The sequence below is a fragment of the Tamandua tetradactyla genome, chromosome 9, assembly GCF_023851605.1.
Source record: "Tamandua tetradactyla isolate mTamTet1 chromosome 9, mTamTet1.pri, whole genome shotgun sequence".
Taxonomy (NCBI): domain Eukaryota; kingdom Metazoa; phylum Chordata; class Mammalia; order Pilosa; family Myrmecophagidae; genus Tamandua; species Tamandua tetradactyla.
Window position 1 is genome coordinate 54,854,870 of NC_135335.1, and position 15,120 is coordinate 54,869,989.

The 15,120-nt window shown below is 54.9% G+C and overlaps 1 protein-coding gene across 2 annotated transcripts in view; it reads left to right on the forward strand.

Annotated features, from left to right (window-relative positions):
- The first annotated feature begins 4,916 nt into the window (after positions 1–4,916).
- Positions 4,917–15,120, forward strand: part of TENT4A (terminal nucleotidyltransferase 4A) — a 42,584-nt gene continuing 32,380 nt past the window's right edge. For both annotated transcript variants that reach the window (XM_077116821.1, XM_077116822.1), the window contains exon 1: positions 4,917–5,635. In XM_077116821.1, coding sequence (XP_076972936.1) covers positions 4,917–5,635 — 719 coding nt within the window. The remainder of the gene's footprint in view (positions 5,636–15,120) is intronic.

The following is a 15,120-nucleotide window of genomic DNA, read 5'->3' on the forward strand; positions in this document are numbered from 1 at the left end:
CAGGCTAAATGCAACTCCTTGACAGTTTCTATCTGGCTCTTACAGTACACTAGCAATTTCTGGATTAGTTGCTGTATTCAAAGTGATTTCTGCAGCAAGTGAGAGGCTGACCCATTCAGGGAAGGCTGAAACTAGCAGGGAGATGGTAACCTCGGATAAGGGGTTTGGAGAGAGGCTCCAGTGCCGGCCTCTTTTGCTGCCTGGGGACAGATAGAGGACTTCACCCTGGCACTCAGGGAGCTTATGTCTCTCTTCTGGATGGCTACAGTAGTTTGAAGCATTCCATGCAGACTAAACTGTGCCCAGGATGGGTAGAAGGACATTTCCCCCTGCTTATCTCTCCTAGAACATTCCCCAGGAGTGTCCCAGCAGCCTTTTACACAGGCCTTGCTTAAAAGAGAGTTAGGTGTTGGGCTTAACCTGGTGCCGGTAGGGAGAATGAACCTCCACCGCATGACTTGAGATCCCCAAGATTCACCCTCTGGTCCAAAGAAGGTGGCTCCTCCACGTATAATGGGCAGCAATGGGGCTCTGCCAGTGAAGAGAGCAGAGGGGGTGGGGCCAAAGGACATGGGGAGCAAGCAAGTGCTGGGGTATCTGCCAGGAGGTCCACATCTCCTAACAGGAGAATGCAGGTTCAATTCTGCAGGTCCTGCTTCTTGTGTGAAAGGAAGTTTGTGGTATCGATGGTAGGTCTTGCATTCCTACAGGCTGGAGATGAGTGGCTTTGGCTCCTGATCTCAGGCAGGTGGCCCCCAGGACCCATGGTCTCCTGGTCCGTATCAGCTGTGATTCTAGAAGAGTCTTCCTCCCAGTAGATCACACCCCTTGCCCAGTGACTATAGCTCCTGCCATCAAGAGGTGGAAGCTACTTGTCCACCTGTTGAATCTTATCATGGCCTTGTCACCCACTGTGGCTCACCAAATGAGGCCTTGTGCATGCCTGTCTGCCTTCTGGGAACTCTGAGAACAAACAGGGCTAACTGGCTGGATCTTGAGGGTCATGCGGCCCAGATACCCTTGGTGCCCCAGTTGCTAGCCAGCCAATTGCCAGCCATGTGAGTGTGTCCACACTAGACCTGCCAGCTTTCTTTCATGGACCCATTAGTTGACTGCAGACAAAAAAGATAGCCAAGATCAATTGTGTTCAACCCTGATCAAAGTAACCACTCAACTAATATGCAGACACATAAGCAACAGTAAACACTTATTGGTTTTAGCCACTGAGTTTGGGTCTGGTTTGTTACCCAGCAAAGCTGACTGATAGACATATTCTGCCTTTTTTAGTTACTTATGTTATCTATTCAGATCCTGTGCACCTGGGAATTTAGAAATCCTGGTTTAGGTAGAGATTGTCAAACTTCACTGTGCCTAAGGAATCTACTTAAGATACAGTTTCATGGGCCTCATTCCTAGAGAGGTTAGTTCAGTAGATTGGGGTGAGTGAGCCCCAGCAATCTGCATTTTAACCAGTTTCACTGCTGATTCTGACACAGGTAGTCCTTAGACCAAACTTTGGAAACCATCTGTTCATGAGAAAAAAATCATTAAAGCCACAGTATAATCTCTAACATTACCCTCTGCCCAGTATCAGCAGAGAGAAGAGTGGGTTTTGGCCAAAAGAGGCATCCAGAGAAAGTTCTAGGCTCATCTGCAGAAAACCAATAAAGAAAGAGAAAGCTGTCTTCTGCCCAGAGTCTCAGGAGCCACATTTTATTTTCAGTTGTGTTCCTTGATTTACATGAAGAAATATATTGCCTCTAATTTACTTATGATCAAATCCATAAACATCAAAACCCCAGATGCAATTACAAGAAGTTGACTGGTGGGTGATCAAGCAAATTAAGGGTGATCAGCTAGAGGCAAAATGCTAAGACAGAGCATGAGACAGTGAGGGAAAAAACCTTAAAATGCTGAAAAGAAGTAAACCATGGCAATCTGTGCAATAGATCCTAGAGGTGGGGCAAGGGCAACTGCCCAAATTCATTCCAGGTGGGCCAATCAGCCCTTGGACATTCCACAGATGTTCACTGAGTCACACACAGTCCTTTAGCTTCTGCTCATGAAGGTGACATTTTAATAGGGGAGGGGAGGCGCAGCCAATAAACAAGATAAGAAAAGATGTAATAGATGGAGTTAAATGCTGAGAGAAACATAAGGCAGTGAAGGGGGTAGGAAGTGTTGGGATAGGTTTGCAGCTTAAATAGAGCCACTGAGCAGTCCTTGCTAAGACCTGACGGTGGAGAGGGAGCATCCCAGGCAGAGACAATTGCAAGTACAAAGACCCTGAGGCAGGAGTGCACTTGCTGTGCTCGTGGCCCCAGGAGGCTGGATTAGGGCAAGGGTGGGGTGATGACCTGGGAGGAAGAGAGTGAAGGACCAGATGATGCAGGGACTTACAGGTCATAGCAAAGTGTTTGTTTGTTTTTGCTCTGGGTGCAAGACAAACCCACTGGAGGCTTTTGAGTAGGGGAGTGACATGATCTGATACTTTCTAAAGAATTAAAAAAACAGTCTTGCTTAAGGGCGATGCAAGCGTAGTTCAATGATAGAATTCTAGCCTGCCATGTGGGATACCCAGGTTTGATTCTGGGTCCATGTACTTCCCCAAAACAAACAAGCATAACAAACAAAAATTCAACAAATGGTGCTGCAATAATGGGATCCGCACATGGAAAAATAATGAAATGTGACCCCACCAAAATAACAACAACAAGCTTAAGCTACTGTGTGGAGAAAATGCTGAAGGGGGCAAGAACCGAGAGTGAGAAACCAGTTAGGGGCATTGTTTAAAAAACGAGCTAGAGATACTGGTGTCTGGAAGGGGTGGGGTGGGGCAGGGAATAGGTGGTGGTCCGGATGTTTCTTGCAGGAACTGCCTAGAGCACATGTTGGTTGCTGGGAGGGAAGAGGCAGGGATGAGTTCAAGCATTTTGGCCACAGCCATTGGAAGCAAAGCATTCCAGAATAACCACTGTTCCACTTGTTGGTTTATGACTTTCTGCAGCTTAATGTCTATGTTCTAATCCTCGGTCATAATTCCCACAGCCTGAGCCTAAATATTACATTTTTATTAGGTACCACCGCTTGCCCAAAAAGGCTTAGCATGCAGTGCACCGGCCTTCACGCTGGTAAGGTATGTAAACTGCCAAGCGCTGTGAAGTCTGTTCTAGGACAGGAAACGGAGAGCATTTAAATTATGCCCTGAAAGAGGCCTCGGTACCATGGTGAACTCGGAAAGGAGTTTCAGAGCCCAGGCGTCCCGCACAGCGCCCTGGAAGCCCGCGCTGGTCGCCTGCAGGGGTGTCAGGTCCAAGCTAGCGTGGCACCAGCAAACATCAATCCCGACCCCACGGGCTTTGGACTTCACGGAGTGTGTGGCTAACGTGGCACTACGAACAACGCCGCCGCCCAATCAAGCCTCTGTCCAAGGGCCACGGAACGCGGGCGTGAACCACCAAAGCCCAGGGGCCCTGCCCACGAGCCCTGTCAACGAGCGGGCCGCGCGGGCAGCCGGGTTCAGGGAAAGCTTTCCAACTAACCAGTTACCAAGCCAGACTTCACTCGCTGCGTGGGGAATGCTTTTTAACAGCAAACATTCGCGCCGGCAGGGAGAACCCACGACAAGAAGAGGGTCGCGCGGGCCTCCCCCCCACACACCCGGGTGCCCGCTCCGGGACGGGACAGCACGCGAGCCCCGCGGGCGGTGGGTAGTTCCAGAGCGCCGCGGCGCGCGGACACGAGTTCCCGGAGCGCGGGCGGCTGCGCACCAACCCCTCAGAGGAGGAGCGGGTGGGGAATGCCCAGGGGCCTTTCCGTCTTGCCCAGCCCAGCGCGCCCTGGCGGCCGGCGGCCGGACGCTCCCGCGGGCTCGAGGGAGGCACGGCCTCCCGGCGGCCGCCCGCGAACGTCGCCCTGCACGTGGAAAACTCCACCCGCGGCGGCGGCCCCGCGCACCGGCGCACGCGCAGCCAGACCGAGCAGCCGGTCCCTAGCGCGCATGTCGCCTCGCCGCGGCCAGGGAAAGGAGGGGCTGGGCGACGCGGCGCGGGGAAAGGAGGGGCTGGGTGACGCGGCGCGGGGAAAGGAGGGGCTGGGCGCCCCGCCTCTCCGCTCCCGCCCCAACCCCGTCTGGTCTGAAGGGCCGGGCCGCCGCCGCCGCCACCACCCCTCCCGGCCGCGCCTCCCGTCGACCCCGCGTGCGCAAGCGCAGTAACCAAGGCGGCGCTGTCCAGGGAGGATTTGAAATCGGTCGCGCGTGCGCAGCGGCGCCCGGCCCCGCGAGGAAGGCCGCGCTCCTCCGCCGGCCCCCGCCCCTCCTCCCGCCCCCGCCCCTCATTGGCGCGGAGGCGGCGGCGGCGGCGGCCCCCTCCGCCCCCCGCCGCCCGCCCAGCGTGTCTTTTCGCCGCCGCCGCCGCCGCTGCAGGAGCCCGCGCCGAGCGGCGCGAGCGTGACCGAGGGCCCGGCGCACGGGCCGCGGCCGCCCGCGGGCGCCCCCATCCCCGGCTGCGCGGCGGCTGGGCCCGCCCCCTCGGCGCCCCGCCCGGCCGCGCTCCATGGCCTGCCCGTCCGGCCCCAGAGCAGCGCCGCCGCCGCGGTCCCCGAGCCTGTCCCACGCCGCCTGAGGCCCGCGCTGCCGCAGGGACGTGCCGAGCCGGAACGGCCCCAGCCGCGGCCTGCCGGCGACTCGACGGCCGCCACCGCGCCGACCGGCCAGCGAGCCAGCTAGCGGACTAACCCGAGACGCGCGACCGACCGCGCCCGCAACCCGCGGCCGCCCGTTCTTCTGTCCGTCCGTCCGTCCGTCAGTCCGCCCGCCCGCCCGTGCGCCCGTGCGTCCGCGCGCGCCGCGGCCGAGCCTCGGGGCGCGGCGGGGGCGGGGCCGGGCGCGCGGGCCCCGCGGGGGCGGCGCGTGGATGGATCCGCGCGTGGCCTGGATCCAGCCCGAGCAGAAGGGGCCGGCCAATGCCCTGTGGATGCAGATCTGGGAGACCTCGCAGGGCGTGGGCCGCGGCGGCTCGGGCTACGCGTCCTACTTCTGCCTCAACTCGCCGGCGCTGGACCCCGCGGCGGCGGCGGCGGCGGCTGGGCTGGGCGGCCTGGCGGGCCCCGCGCGGCCCCCGGCCACCTCGCCCCCGCCGCCCGGCCCCGGCCGCGCCGCCCCCGCGCTGCCCCCCGCGCTGCTCGCGGCCCTGGGCCCTCCGGCCGAGGGCGGCCGGCGCCTGCACAAATCGCCCTCGCTGTCGTCCTCGTCGTCGTCCTCGTCCAACGCCGAGTCGGGCGCTGAGAGCCCCGGCTTCTCGTCGTCGTCCTCCAGCAGCGCCTCGCTCGGCCGGGCGGGCGGCGGGGGCCGCGGCAGCGCCTTCTTCTCCTTCGCCGACGGCCCGGCCGCCGCCCCCGGCGCCGCCAACGGGCACACCGCGCCGCGCGGCCCCGCGCCCGCCGGCTCCCCGCCGCAGCATCAGTTCCACCCGGGCCGCCGGAAACGCGAGAACAAGGCCAGCACCTACGGCCTCAACTACCTGCTGTCTGGCAGCCGCGCGGCCGCGCTCGGCGGGGGGGACGGCCCCGGGGCCCAAGCGCCGCGGCCCGGCACGCCGTGGAAGAGCCGCGCGTACAGCCCGGGCATCCAGGGGTGAGTGCGCCGGCCAGGCCAGACCGGGGGTGGGCTGGGGCTGGAGGGGGGAGCCCGGGAGCCGCGCCCAGGCAATGACAGACTGCGGGGTGGTGTGGGGGGGTGGAGCGTTGTCGGGATGGCGACACCGGGGGACCGGGGCCTGGCACCTACAGATGTGGACAGCCCCACGCGGGGTCCGCTGAGAGGGTCGTTCCTGGGGTGGGGGAACCAGGGAGTTTTGTCAGAGGAGGGAGACGGGGTATCCGGACCCGGCACACAAGGGCGGGGACCCCGCCGTCCTCCTGCCCCTCCTCCTGCAAAGTCTAGGGCAGCGCCACCCGCCGGCTCTCTTGTCTGGGTCCCGGTTTATTTCTAGGATGAGTTTTGAGTGTAAGGCCAAGGTCAGACTGTGCTAAAAGTTTTTTTTTTTTTTTTTTTAATTGTACTTTAAACTCTATGAAAAAGTAATGGCTCGGATCTTAGGACTAAGTGCAGGAAACATTTTGTGTAGACGTTTTCATGTTCAGTTTCTTGAGACTGGAAAGGGAAATAGACTTTCCTATCTACCCTCTGTCAAGTTAAGGGTCTTTTGTCAAAGTTGGTTGCAGGTAGGTACGGAATTTTACATGTTAAGTTACTAAACGTGGTAGCATTGCCAGGAACTTGAATCAAGTCAAAGATACGTATAGTTATGCGTGTGTGTGGGTGTGTGTGGGTGTGTGTATGTATACTTTTGTTTTTTGGAGGTCCCTTTATAAGAAGAGTAATTTTTTGTAGTGGTGGGATTTAATAAAAAATTACTTTAGAAGTGTTTTTTTGGGGGGGACTAGGGCGTGGTGTGTTATAATTTAATTTTGTGTGAAATTAGTTTTAAAAGCGCCACCTGCAGTTTTTAAACTCCTTTTGGAAGTAGCACTCTTTTGAAGGATGCGTTCTTTGTTGTAAATATTTTCACCTCCGCCCAGGGGGATTAGCATTCTATTTAAGTTTAGCCCAATTGTAGACAGCAAGAAATGTAAGAAACGTGGTGGATGTGTGTGGTTTGGTAGTGGCCCAGGTGAGGTGCTCAGGTGTGATGCTGCTGACCAGCCCCTCTGTCTTTTTCTGCTTTTCTGAGGGAAGCTCTGGAAATAAAGCAATTGTATATGGGTTTTATGTTAGTATTTCCAATGTAGAGTGGTAAGCTCTCCTGGTGTAATTTCATGCTGATGTAAAAGGCACCTGAGGATTTCCCAGTGTGCTAGGGTCATTGGTCTTAGAGTCCTACAGACTCAGTTGCTGTGTATTGGGGAGTACTTCTTAAAGGTAGCTTTTTTCCTTGTAGGTGTACTTATTTCTTATTTGAAGTATGAAAACATTTAAATTGTTCCTACTTTAAAGTATGCAATACACTGCTGTAATCTCGGGTCCTGTACCTTGACTCACCTGTGTCGGGTTAAATCCCCTGACCCCTGAGCCTGAACTTCAAGCCCCAGTAGAGGCCCATCCCCAGTGCCACTCTTCCCCTTCCTTTCTCTTTCTCCAGTTCCCACTTGTCAGACTTTCTGAGAAGAGGTGGCTGGGGACGGTGTCCTCCTGAAGTAGCGCAGTATTCCTGAAGGTGGTTTTGGAAGGACCCTATGGGTTTCCAGCCTGTCATGTTTCTGGAATTGACTCTCAGTAGAAAAAGTCAGAGGACCCCATGGGTAGGGCCTGGGTCAGCCCCTGGTGGTCCTGAGCCCTTCCTGCCTTCGCCGGCCTCTAGTGGTCCTGCTGTCTGCCCTGGAAACCTGGGATTCCTCCTGGGGAGCCCACAGGCTTCCAGTCAGCCCTCAGCAGGTAACGCTACTGTTTCTTTAATAGACCTGCTCACTTGGTGCAGGTGCGATGCTGCTAGCATTGGGCACGCTTTAGGGAGAGAGAGACACATCTGTGATCTTGACCCGCAAACTTGGCTCCTGGACATCTGTCCAGTTGTCCCCATACCCCGTCACCCACCAGCTCCTGCCCCTCAGTCACTTCTCCATCTTCCCCACCCTCAACCGGGCTCTTATCACCTCCAGTGGAGATGTCCTGCACAGCCTTCCCCCGTCCAGCCTGAGGGTGGTCTCTGCCAGCAGGTTCTCCCACCCTTATGGAACCCTACAATGCCCCCCCTGCTGCCGTTTGGCTAACGACAGAAGCCTTCAGGGCTCTGCCTGTTCCCCATCTCTGTCAAGTGGGTACACAGACAGAGTACCCACTACCCACTTGTTGGGATTCAGCTTAAAGGCAATATGGTCTAGGGGCTACCGGTGGGCTCTACAGCCAGGACATCTGTGTGTGAGTCCACTGAAACAGGCTAATGTTCTCTGTTGCTGGTGACCCCTCCTTGTCTGCCCTAGGTTTGCATGTACCATGCCTGCCAGGCCATCATGTACCTGCTTATTATCTCTGCTTAACTTTCTAGCTGTCAGCTGTTTCAGGCAGAGGAGAGGAGGCAGTGAACTCTAAGGCGAGAGGAGAGAGGGGTACCCTGTTGGTTGTTACCATGTGGCCAGCTGGCCCCTGGCCACCAGACTTTCCCAGGTGACAGGAAAGGCCACCAAAAAAGTCTCCGTCCTTTGTGGCATAGAAATAGCAGAGGTGAGGTAGCAGCTGCCTGGCCACAGGAAAGGACCTTGGTGAAAAGCAACTCAAGCTCCTTGTGGTCCTCGGCATGTTTTTCTGGAAAGCCGCATCTGCAGTGCTCCAGGAAGGATGCGCTGCCGGGTGCGTGGGCAATTTGAGCCTCCCTCGCCCACCTGGGTGTTTGCCGGGTGGCCTGTGTAGCAGCCTCCTGCCTTGTTCTTTTCTGCCCTTGGACACTGAGTCTGGTGAGGATCTAACCATTCTGCTGTGTAGAGGATCGACCAAGTAGGATGAAGAAAAAGGTGGAAGAGGACAGGTATGCTGCTGGGATTGAGAAGTAGAAAGATGAAATGCATGCCTTGAAGTGGCTGTCTCTTCTTTCTTCCTCGATCTTTTGCTCGAACTCTCATACTGTTGTTCTGGGACCAGCGTGGACAGGTGAGCTGTGTTCTCGCCCTGTGCTCCTCACCCAGGGACGTGGTCAGGGCTGTGTACTGTCTCATGGTCCTGCTCCCTGCGTGGACTCTTCCCTCCTGTCCCGGCAGGGCTTGGGGCTGGGGTCCCTCCCTCTCAGTTCCAACACTGCCAGCACCTTTGTCCAGTTATACAGCTCAGCCCTGTGCAAGCCAGGGTGGAAACTCAGGGATCTGAAAGCGGGCGACTGAGGATGGCTGTGTCACACGGAGCATGTGATTGAACAAGGGAAGGCCTCGTGGGCACCTGCAGGCCAGCACTCATACACACACTGCCCCTCGCAGTTGCGTCCCCCGGGGGCTTCCTGCAGTGTGCAATGGTTCTAGTTGGCATCCCCTAGAGGTCTCTCGGCCGTATTTAATGTCATTTTCTAGAACCTCTTTCCCCCAAGAAAATTCCCTCCTTAGCATGGGGGAAAATACCAAAAGTTGGCCTGCGTCAGGTGCAGCTAGTGTGCCCGGGCAGTCAGTGGCTTCCAAGTCCATGTGTGTCACCTCCATGCTGGGGGCAGCATCGAGGGGCCTCCCACCCAGCTCTGCACGAGGTCAGAGCGGACGGCACCACCCCAGACGCCCGGAGAGGGCTAATGGGGGAGCTGGGGTGAGAACCCTGGCCATCCTGCTGCTGGACGCGGGGCGTGCCCTTGCTGTCCTCCCTGGGACCTGTCCAAGGGGCAGGATGGCCTTGCTTTCTGATTTCCATCCTCTAGACCCCAAAGGCACATGGCAGCAGCCCTCTGCTGCGGCCATTCATGGTGAGGTGGGAGTGAAGGCCTAGTGGAGGATGCCGCTGGGAGTAAGCTAGGGAAGGTTTTCGGGAAACTGCTCCAAGCCCGTGTGGGGTTGCTGCTCAGTGGGGACTGGCAGAGTCAGAATTGTTGATGCCCGGGGCAGGCGCTGCCAAGGTGGAGGCTGAGGCGCTTGCAAAAAGCAGGGTTGAATATTAAACAGGAAGGCCTAGGCAGGCCTGTGGGAAAGTAGAAGGCCACAAGGGTTTTTGCAAAGGAATGGTCTTTTTTAACGATCATGCCCTGGACATCAAAAGTGGAGGCCGCGGGGTCTGCTGGAGTCTTCGCCAGCAGGCAGAGCCCGGTCCCTCGGCTGCCCCATCCGGGAGGCAGCCCCTGGTTATGGCTTTAAAAAACGAATTATATAAATACTATAATATAACATAACTTTAAGATAAAACATAATTTCAAGTTAAAATCCCAGAGCTTTCTCTGGTCACTCTTCCTTATGGAATTTTGATCCCCTTTTTCTGTGGATCCCCGAGATAGCCCCCGGGAAGGGGAGCGAGTAGCACTTGTGTCCTTGGAAAACGACTCCTGTCCTTTCGGGGAGGTCACCGTGGGGTGTCCGGTATCTGACTTTTAAGTTAGCGAGTACAGAAGGGTTGTAGTGAAACAAAATGAAATGAAACAAAAGTTGATTTCCAAGTTCAGAATATGATTTTGATGAAGCGGCAGGAACCCAGGCTGAGGTGGGGGATGTGACTGAGTCATGCTGGGCAGACCTGTGGGATGTCGTGTAAGCCCCAGTCCTGCTGTGATGGGAGCTGCTGTGGAGAGGCCCCTCGAGCACGCAGGTCAGCCATCAGCGGCTTCTCCCTGCAGAAGAGGTTGGGCAGCCACGGCCTCTCGAGAGGTTGCCGAGTGTGGGCGGCATCGGAGGAAGGGCTGGTAGTGGTCTTCGTGGGCACTGACAGGTGCCTGAGTACCTGTCCCCATGGGATGTCCCACCTCCCCTTGACAGTTTTGGACAGACTTGTTCTTGAGACTTGTGTGCTGTGTTAGTTTTTTGTTGCTCTGTAACAAATGGTCACAAACTCAGTGACTTCAAACACTGCCCATGTATGGTCCCACAGTTTCTGGGAGTTGGCATGGCTTGGCTGGCCGGCAGGGCCTCACTGCTACAGCGTCAGCTGGCTGCCCTCTCAGCTGTGTTTGGGGGCTGCTTCCAGGTGCCCTCGTGTCACTGGCAGAACTCAGTTCCTTGTGGCTGTAGGACTGAGGCCCCCGTTTCCTTGCTGGCTGTTGGCCAGGGGCCATTCTCAGCTCCTGAGGGCCACCTGTGTCCTTGGCTTGTGGCCCCCCCATCCTGAAGTCGGCACCCGTGGATGAGATTCTTCTGCATCTCTCTGAGTTCTTCCGAGGTCCCCCGCTGAAGGAAGCACTTCCGCCCAGGGTGCGGGTGGGCCAGGCCTTGATGTCTTCAGGCCGTGCAGTCGTGTCACATACCTGTGGCAGTGAGGCCTGACATGGGTGTGTGCTCTGCAGCGGGTGGGCCTGTCTGCCCCTCAGGCAGCGTGCTCTGTAGCTCGGCCTCCTGACCTCGTGAGAATGCTGATTCAGTCTGCAGTTTTCCTTCCCAGCACTCCTGTCCTCGGCTGTACTCCCGCCCATCGCAATGGCTTTTGCAGTGGTCCTCTGCTCTGGCCTGTCACTGCACAACTCTCGCAGGCAACCAGGGCACCAGAGCCATGAGTCCCTGATTCTGTCGCCTCTCTTTAATGAGCTGTTTTTAGAAATACTCCAGTTAGGGAAGTTTTCCAGCCCTGCGAATACCTGGAAATACAGAGGCTTGCAAGGGCATGTCCATGTATTGGCTGGCATGGTAAAGGTGTTGCTCCTGGGCAGGTGGGGGTGGTGGCTCCACTGGAATCCAGTTGAGGTACACAGCAGCCTGTCTTTCCTTCGCGGGGAACTCCAGAGCTCTAGTTCTGCAAACTCAGGCAAGGGGATGGTGGCCTGCCCAGGCCCCCTCCTGGGGATGGGATGGGGGGTGCGGCGTCTCCCGTGGGGTGTTTTGCCCCTGCCTCTTGCTGAGCCACCATCTGAATTTTTGCCTTTTATGGGCTTCCCTTACTGTCATTGCGGAGCTGAGCACTGCTCTCCTCTGCCTCTGGGCCCAGCCTGAGCACGTGCTGCAGGTAAGTGTCCTGGAGCAGGTACAGGAACAAGGACCTTCCCGCTTAGGTGGGCAGGCAGGGGTGGCAAGTTGACATGGCTTTGGTAGGCCAAATGCAAAAGACAGCTGCTCTTCATCTTAGAATTTCTGGAGGGTTTTTTTTTTTTAATTTTTTAATTTTTTTGGCTAACTCTGAAAAAGTTCTTTACATGCAGAGCAGTTAAAGTCTATTAAAATATTTTTGCCCATCTTCCTGAAGTTTATGGTTAAACTTGTTTTATGCCTTGAAATACGTAAATTGCAAAAGGAGAAAAACTTTTAAAAAAATTGGCATAGTTTTTGAAAGGCATCCCCATTTAGTTTTAGTTATCCTTTTTTAAAGTATTGCAAAAATTAATAGCCAGTCATCAGAAATTTAGAAGCTCAGTAAAGTGCAATGGGAAATGACTTGTAACTGGCCACAGGAATTGCCACTGATACCTGCTCCCTCGGGGTCCTGGGTTTGGAGGGTGCTGCCCGTTTACTGCAACTTGGAGGAAATGGCGTTGAGGCTCCGTGGGCCAGAGTGGACCTCTGCTGAGGTATGTCCGTCTCTGTGTAGGTAGGTGGAGTGGCTCCAAGGCTTCCTACATGGATGATCGTTGATGATCAGCCACACACCTTTTTCTTTCCCAAATTTACTGCAGCATACAGCCATGCAGGGCTCTCCAGTGATTAAAGATTGGAGTTAAATTTCCTAAGTGAAAGCATGTATAGGTGTAAGTGGCTTATATCTTTCCATGTTTGAATGAAATTGCAAATCATGATAAAATTTTTGGAGTCCCATGGACCTGAAGGAATTGTTACAGTGCAGTGATTTATTTAAGGGACATGAGAAATCAAGTTATTTCTCCTCTTTACTTGACCCTCTGGCTAGGGTGCATCTTCTCAGCTGGTGGGGCTGGGGCCGGCCCATCCTGAGGAGCAGCCTTAGTGGGCCCATGCCTCGTGTTTGCTTTACCTGACTCGTGTGGCTTGTTTGGGCTGGTTTCACTGTGGGTTCCAACGTCTGTGCCTCAGTTTCCCCACTTGTGGAGCAGCGCTTTACCTTTTGGGGCTGGCGCACATATTAAACAAGGAAGATTTGGAAGTGCTTTGTGAATTGTCACGTGAGGTGCTGAATTGCCTACGATGTGGTGTTGGAAAGGCCCCTCCTTCCCTTTCTCCTCCTCTTGCAGGAAACTGAAACCAAAAATTAGGTACTTGTTGCCAACTGGACAGGAAGAGCCTTCTGCCTGGTTATTGCAAATACAGACACTTTCCCCTTGGGCCACAGCTCGGCTGTTGGCGAAACTGCTAAAGAGCTTGTCGTTCTCAGTCTCGCAGGCAGGAAGCTGAGGTGACACAATGCAGTGGAAATAAAGGGGAAAATGCCTTCTATTTTAAAAATTGAAACAGGATTTAGTAATGTCTGTTTTGCAGTTTAATAAGACTCCTTTGCAGAGTTGTAAAATACGTGTTTTATTAGTTATGCACATCTTGCTAAATATACTTGTTTAAAGTTTTCTGATTTTTTTTGTAATGCAGCAGTGGATAACATGCTCTTTCTCTGCACTCTTTCCGGCATCTCATATATTCTGTGTATAGTGGAGGAAAGCAAGATTAAGGGGTGGGGAATGCAAAACAAATGGAGCCAGAGCAGCACTCTCCAGTGGAACTTCTTGTGATGACAGAAATGTCTTACCTTTGCCTTATTTTGCAGTGTGGCAGCTGCTAGGTACCTGCGGCTGTTGAGCCCTTGAAATGTGACTAGTATGGCTGAGTAGCAGAATTTTGATTTTATTTAATTTTAATTAAAATTTAAAGAGCTGTATGTTTGGACAGCACTGAACTGGAGTAACTTTAGACTCTTTATTTGAGACACAGTGTTTGATTCAGTAACTGTTGCCTAAATAAATCCAAACTCAAACAACAGTAAAAGCTGTGTTACTCGGTAGGTTACAGCTGGAAAGCTCTAGAAAATTGTGCTGCTAAGTTTCTCGTAAAATCCTTGTCAGAACATCAGTGTTCTCCTAACACATGAAGCATAAATCGGGGGGTACTGGCTGAGCACAACGGGCCGAGCGTTTGGGCTCAGCACTGCTCTGGTCCGACACATGGGGGGTGGTTCTGTCCATGGACCATCTGCACCCCGGCAGCACCAGCCATGACTCGGGGCGCACGAAGCTTTACTGCGCTCTTACTACCTCTCGACTCAGGCCACAGCGCGAGTCCCATCGCCCCTTCCTACAGGAAGATCTTGGCTGGCCCGGCGCGTGTGGTCTGGCCGGGGCTCTGCCTTCCTGGTGCCGACCCCAGAGCGGAGGCCAGGACCCCTCATGTTGCCCCGCAGCAGCCTGGATTTACGTGGTCGTGGGGACTGCTGTTGTCTTTCGGCAGTTTTGTTTTCCCGGAGCTGTACCTTGGTGTCCTTGAGGCTTGCACCCTCCCTCGGCTCGCAGAGGGGTCAGCAGGACTCGCGCTTGGCCGTCCTGCACGTAGAGGAAAGGCCCCGAGGACCGGGGCCAGCACGGCCTCCTGACGCCAAAGCCCATGCGCAGCCCATGCCTCCTGGGAGGTGGGGTGGGCCAAGCCTGGTGGGCTAGCAGCGGTGCCCGGCCCAGGGCACGTAGCTGGGTTATGGCGGCTTCTCTAAAGCTAAACAGAACAGGTTTTCAAAAACGAAAGGATTGTTATGAAATGATGGTCACAAATATGAAAGAGGGTACCTGCAAGACCTGGGAAATGTAGAGCTGTTCTGAAGTGCACGTTACCTCTTGGAAGAAGGCAAAAGATGGGATTCTTAAAGAGTGCTGGGCCTTGACAACTTGACTCTTCAGAAGGTGATACACCAGCATGATGGACGGGAAAATGGATGTAGGACCAAAGCTGGATTCGAAAGAACGTGAACTGTTAAGATACCAGTCAGGGCATCGTAAGGCTCGAGGTGCACTGAAGCTTGCAAAATTATTAGAAACGTTTTTTTAAATTGTTTTTGGAGTAAGAGCTTAGGAAGTCCAGTTCTGGGGCCTAGCTGATGGCTGGCTGTTCTGGGCAGCATTTTCACCATTTCAGTGAATGGGCTTCGGCGTGGTCATGGTCACAGCTGGCCACAGGGAGCACTGGCTGGAGGCAGCCCTCAGCCCCAAGTCCCCAGCCCCCGTGCCTCTTTGCCTGAGACCCTCCAAGGAAGAGGCTCTCCTCACACCAAGGCCCGGGGTCTGTGGCCGGCCGAATCACACACCTGGAAAGTAAGAGCTAGCCCAGGAACTGGAAACTCTGACTCCAGAGTCCATCTTTTCAACCACTTAAAACATAGGGCAAAGAGGACATTGTCCAAAAAGGTAAAATATGAGTAAGAAATACTTCATGACCTTGGGTTTCAGTTTCTCGGACCAGGAAACATACATTGGGATTCTGGGGAGGTTGCAGATACTGCTGTGAAGTTCTGCGTCATGTGGGCGACACAGATCCTGCAAAGATGCGTGTCATTGGTGAGTGGCGGGCGTGGGGCGT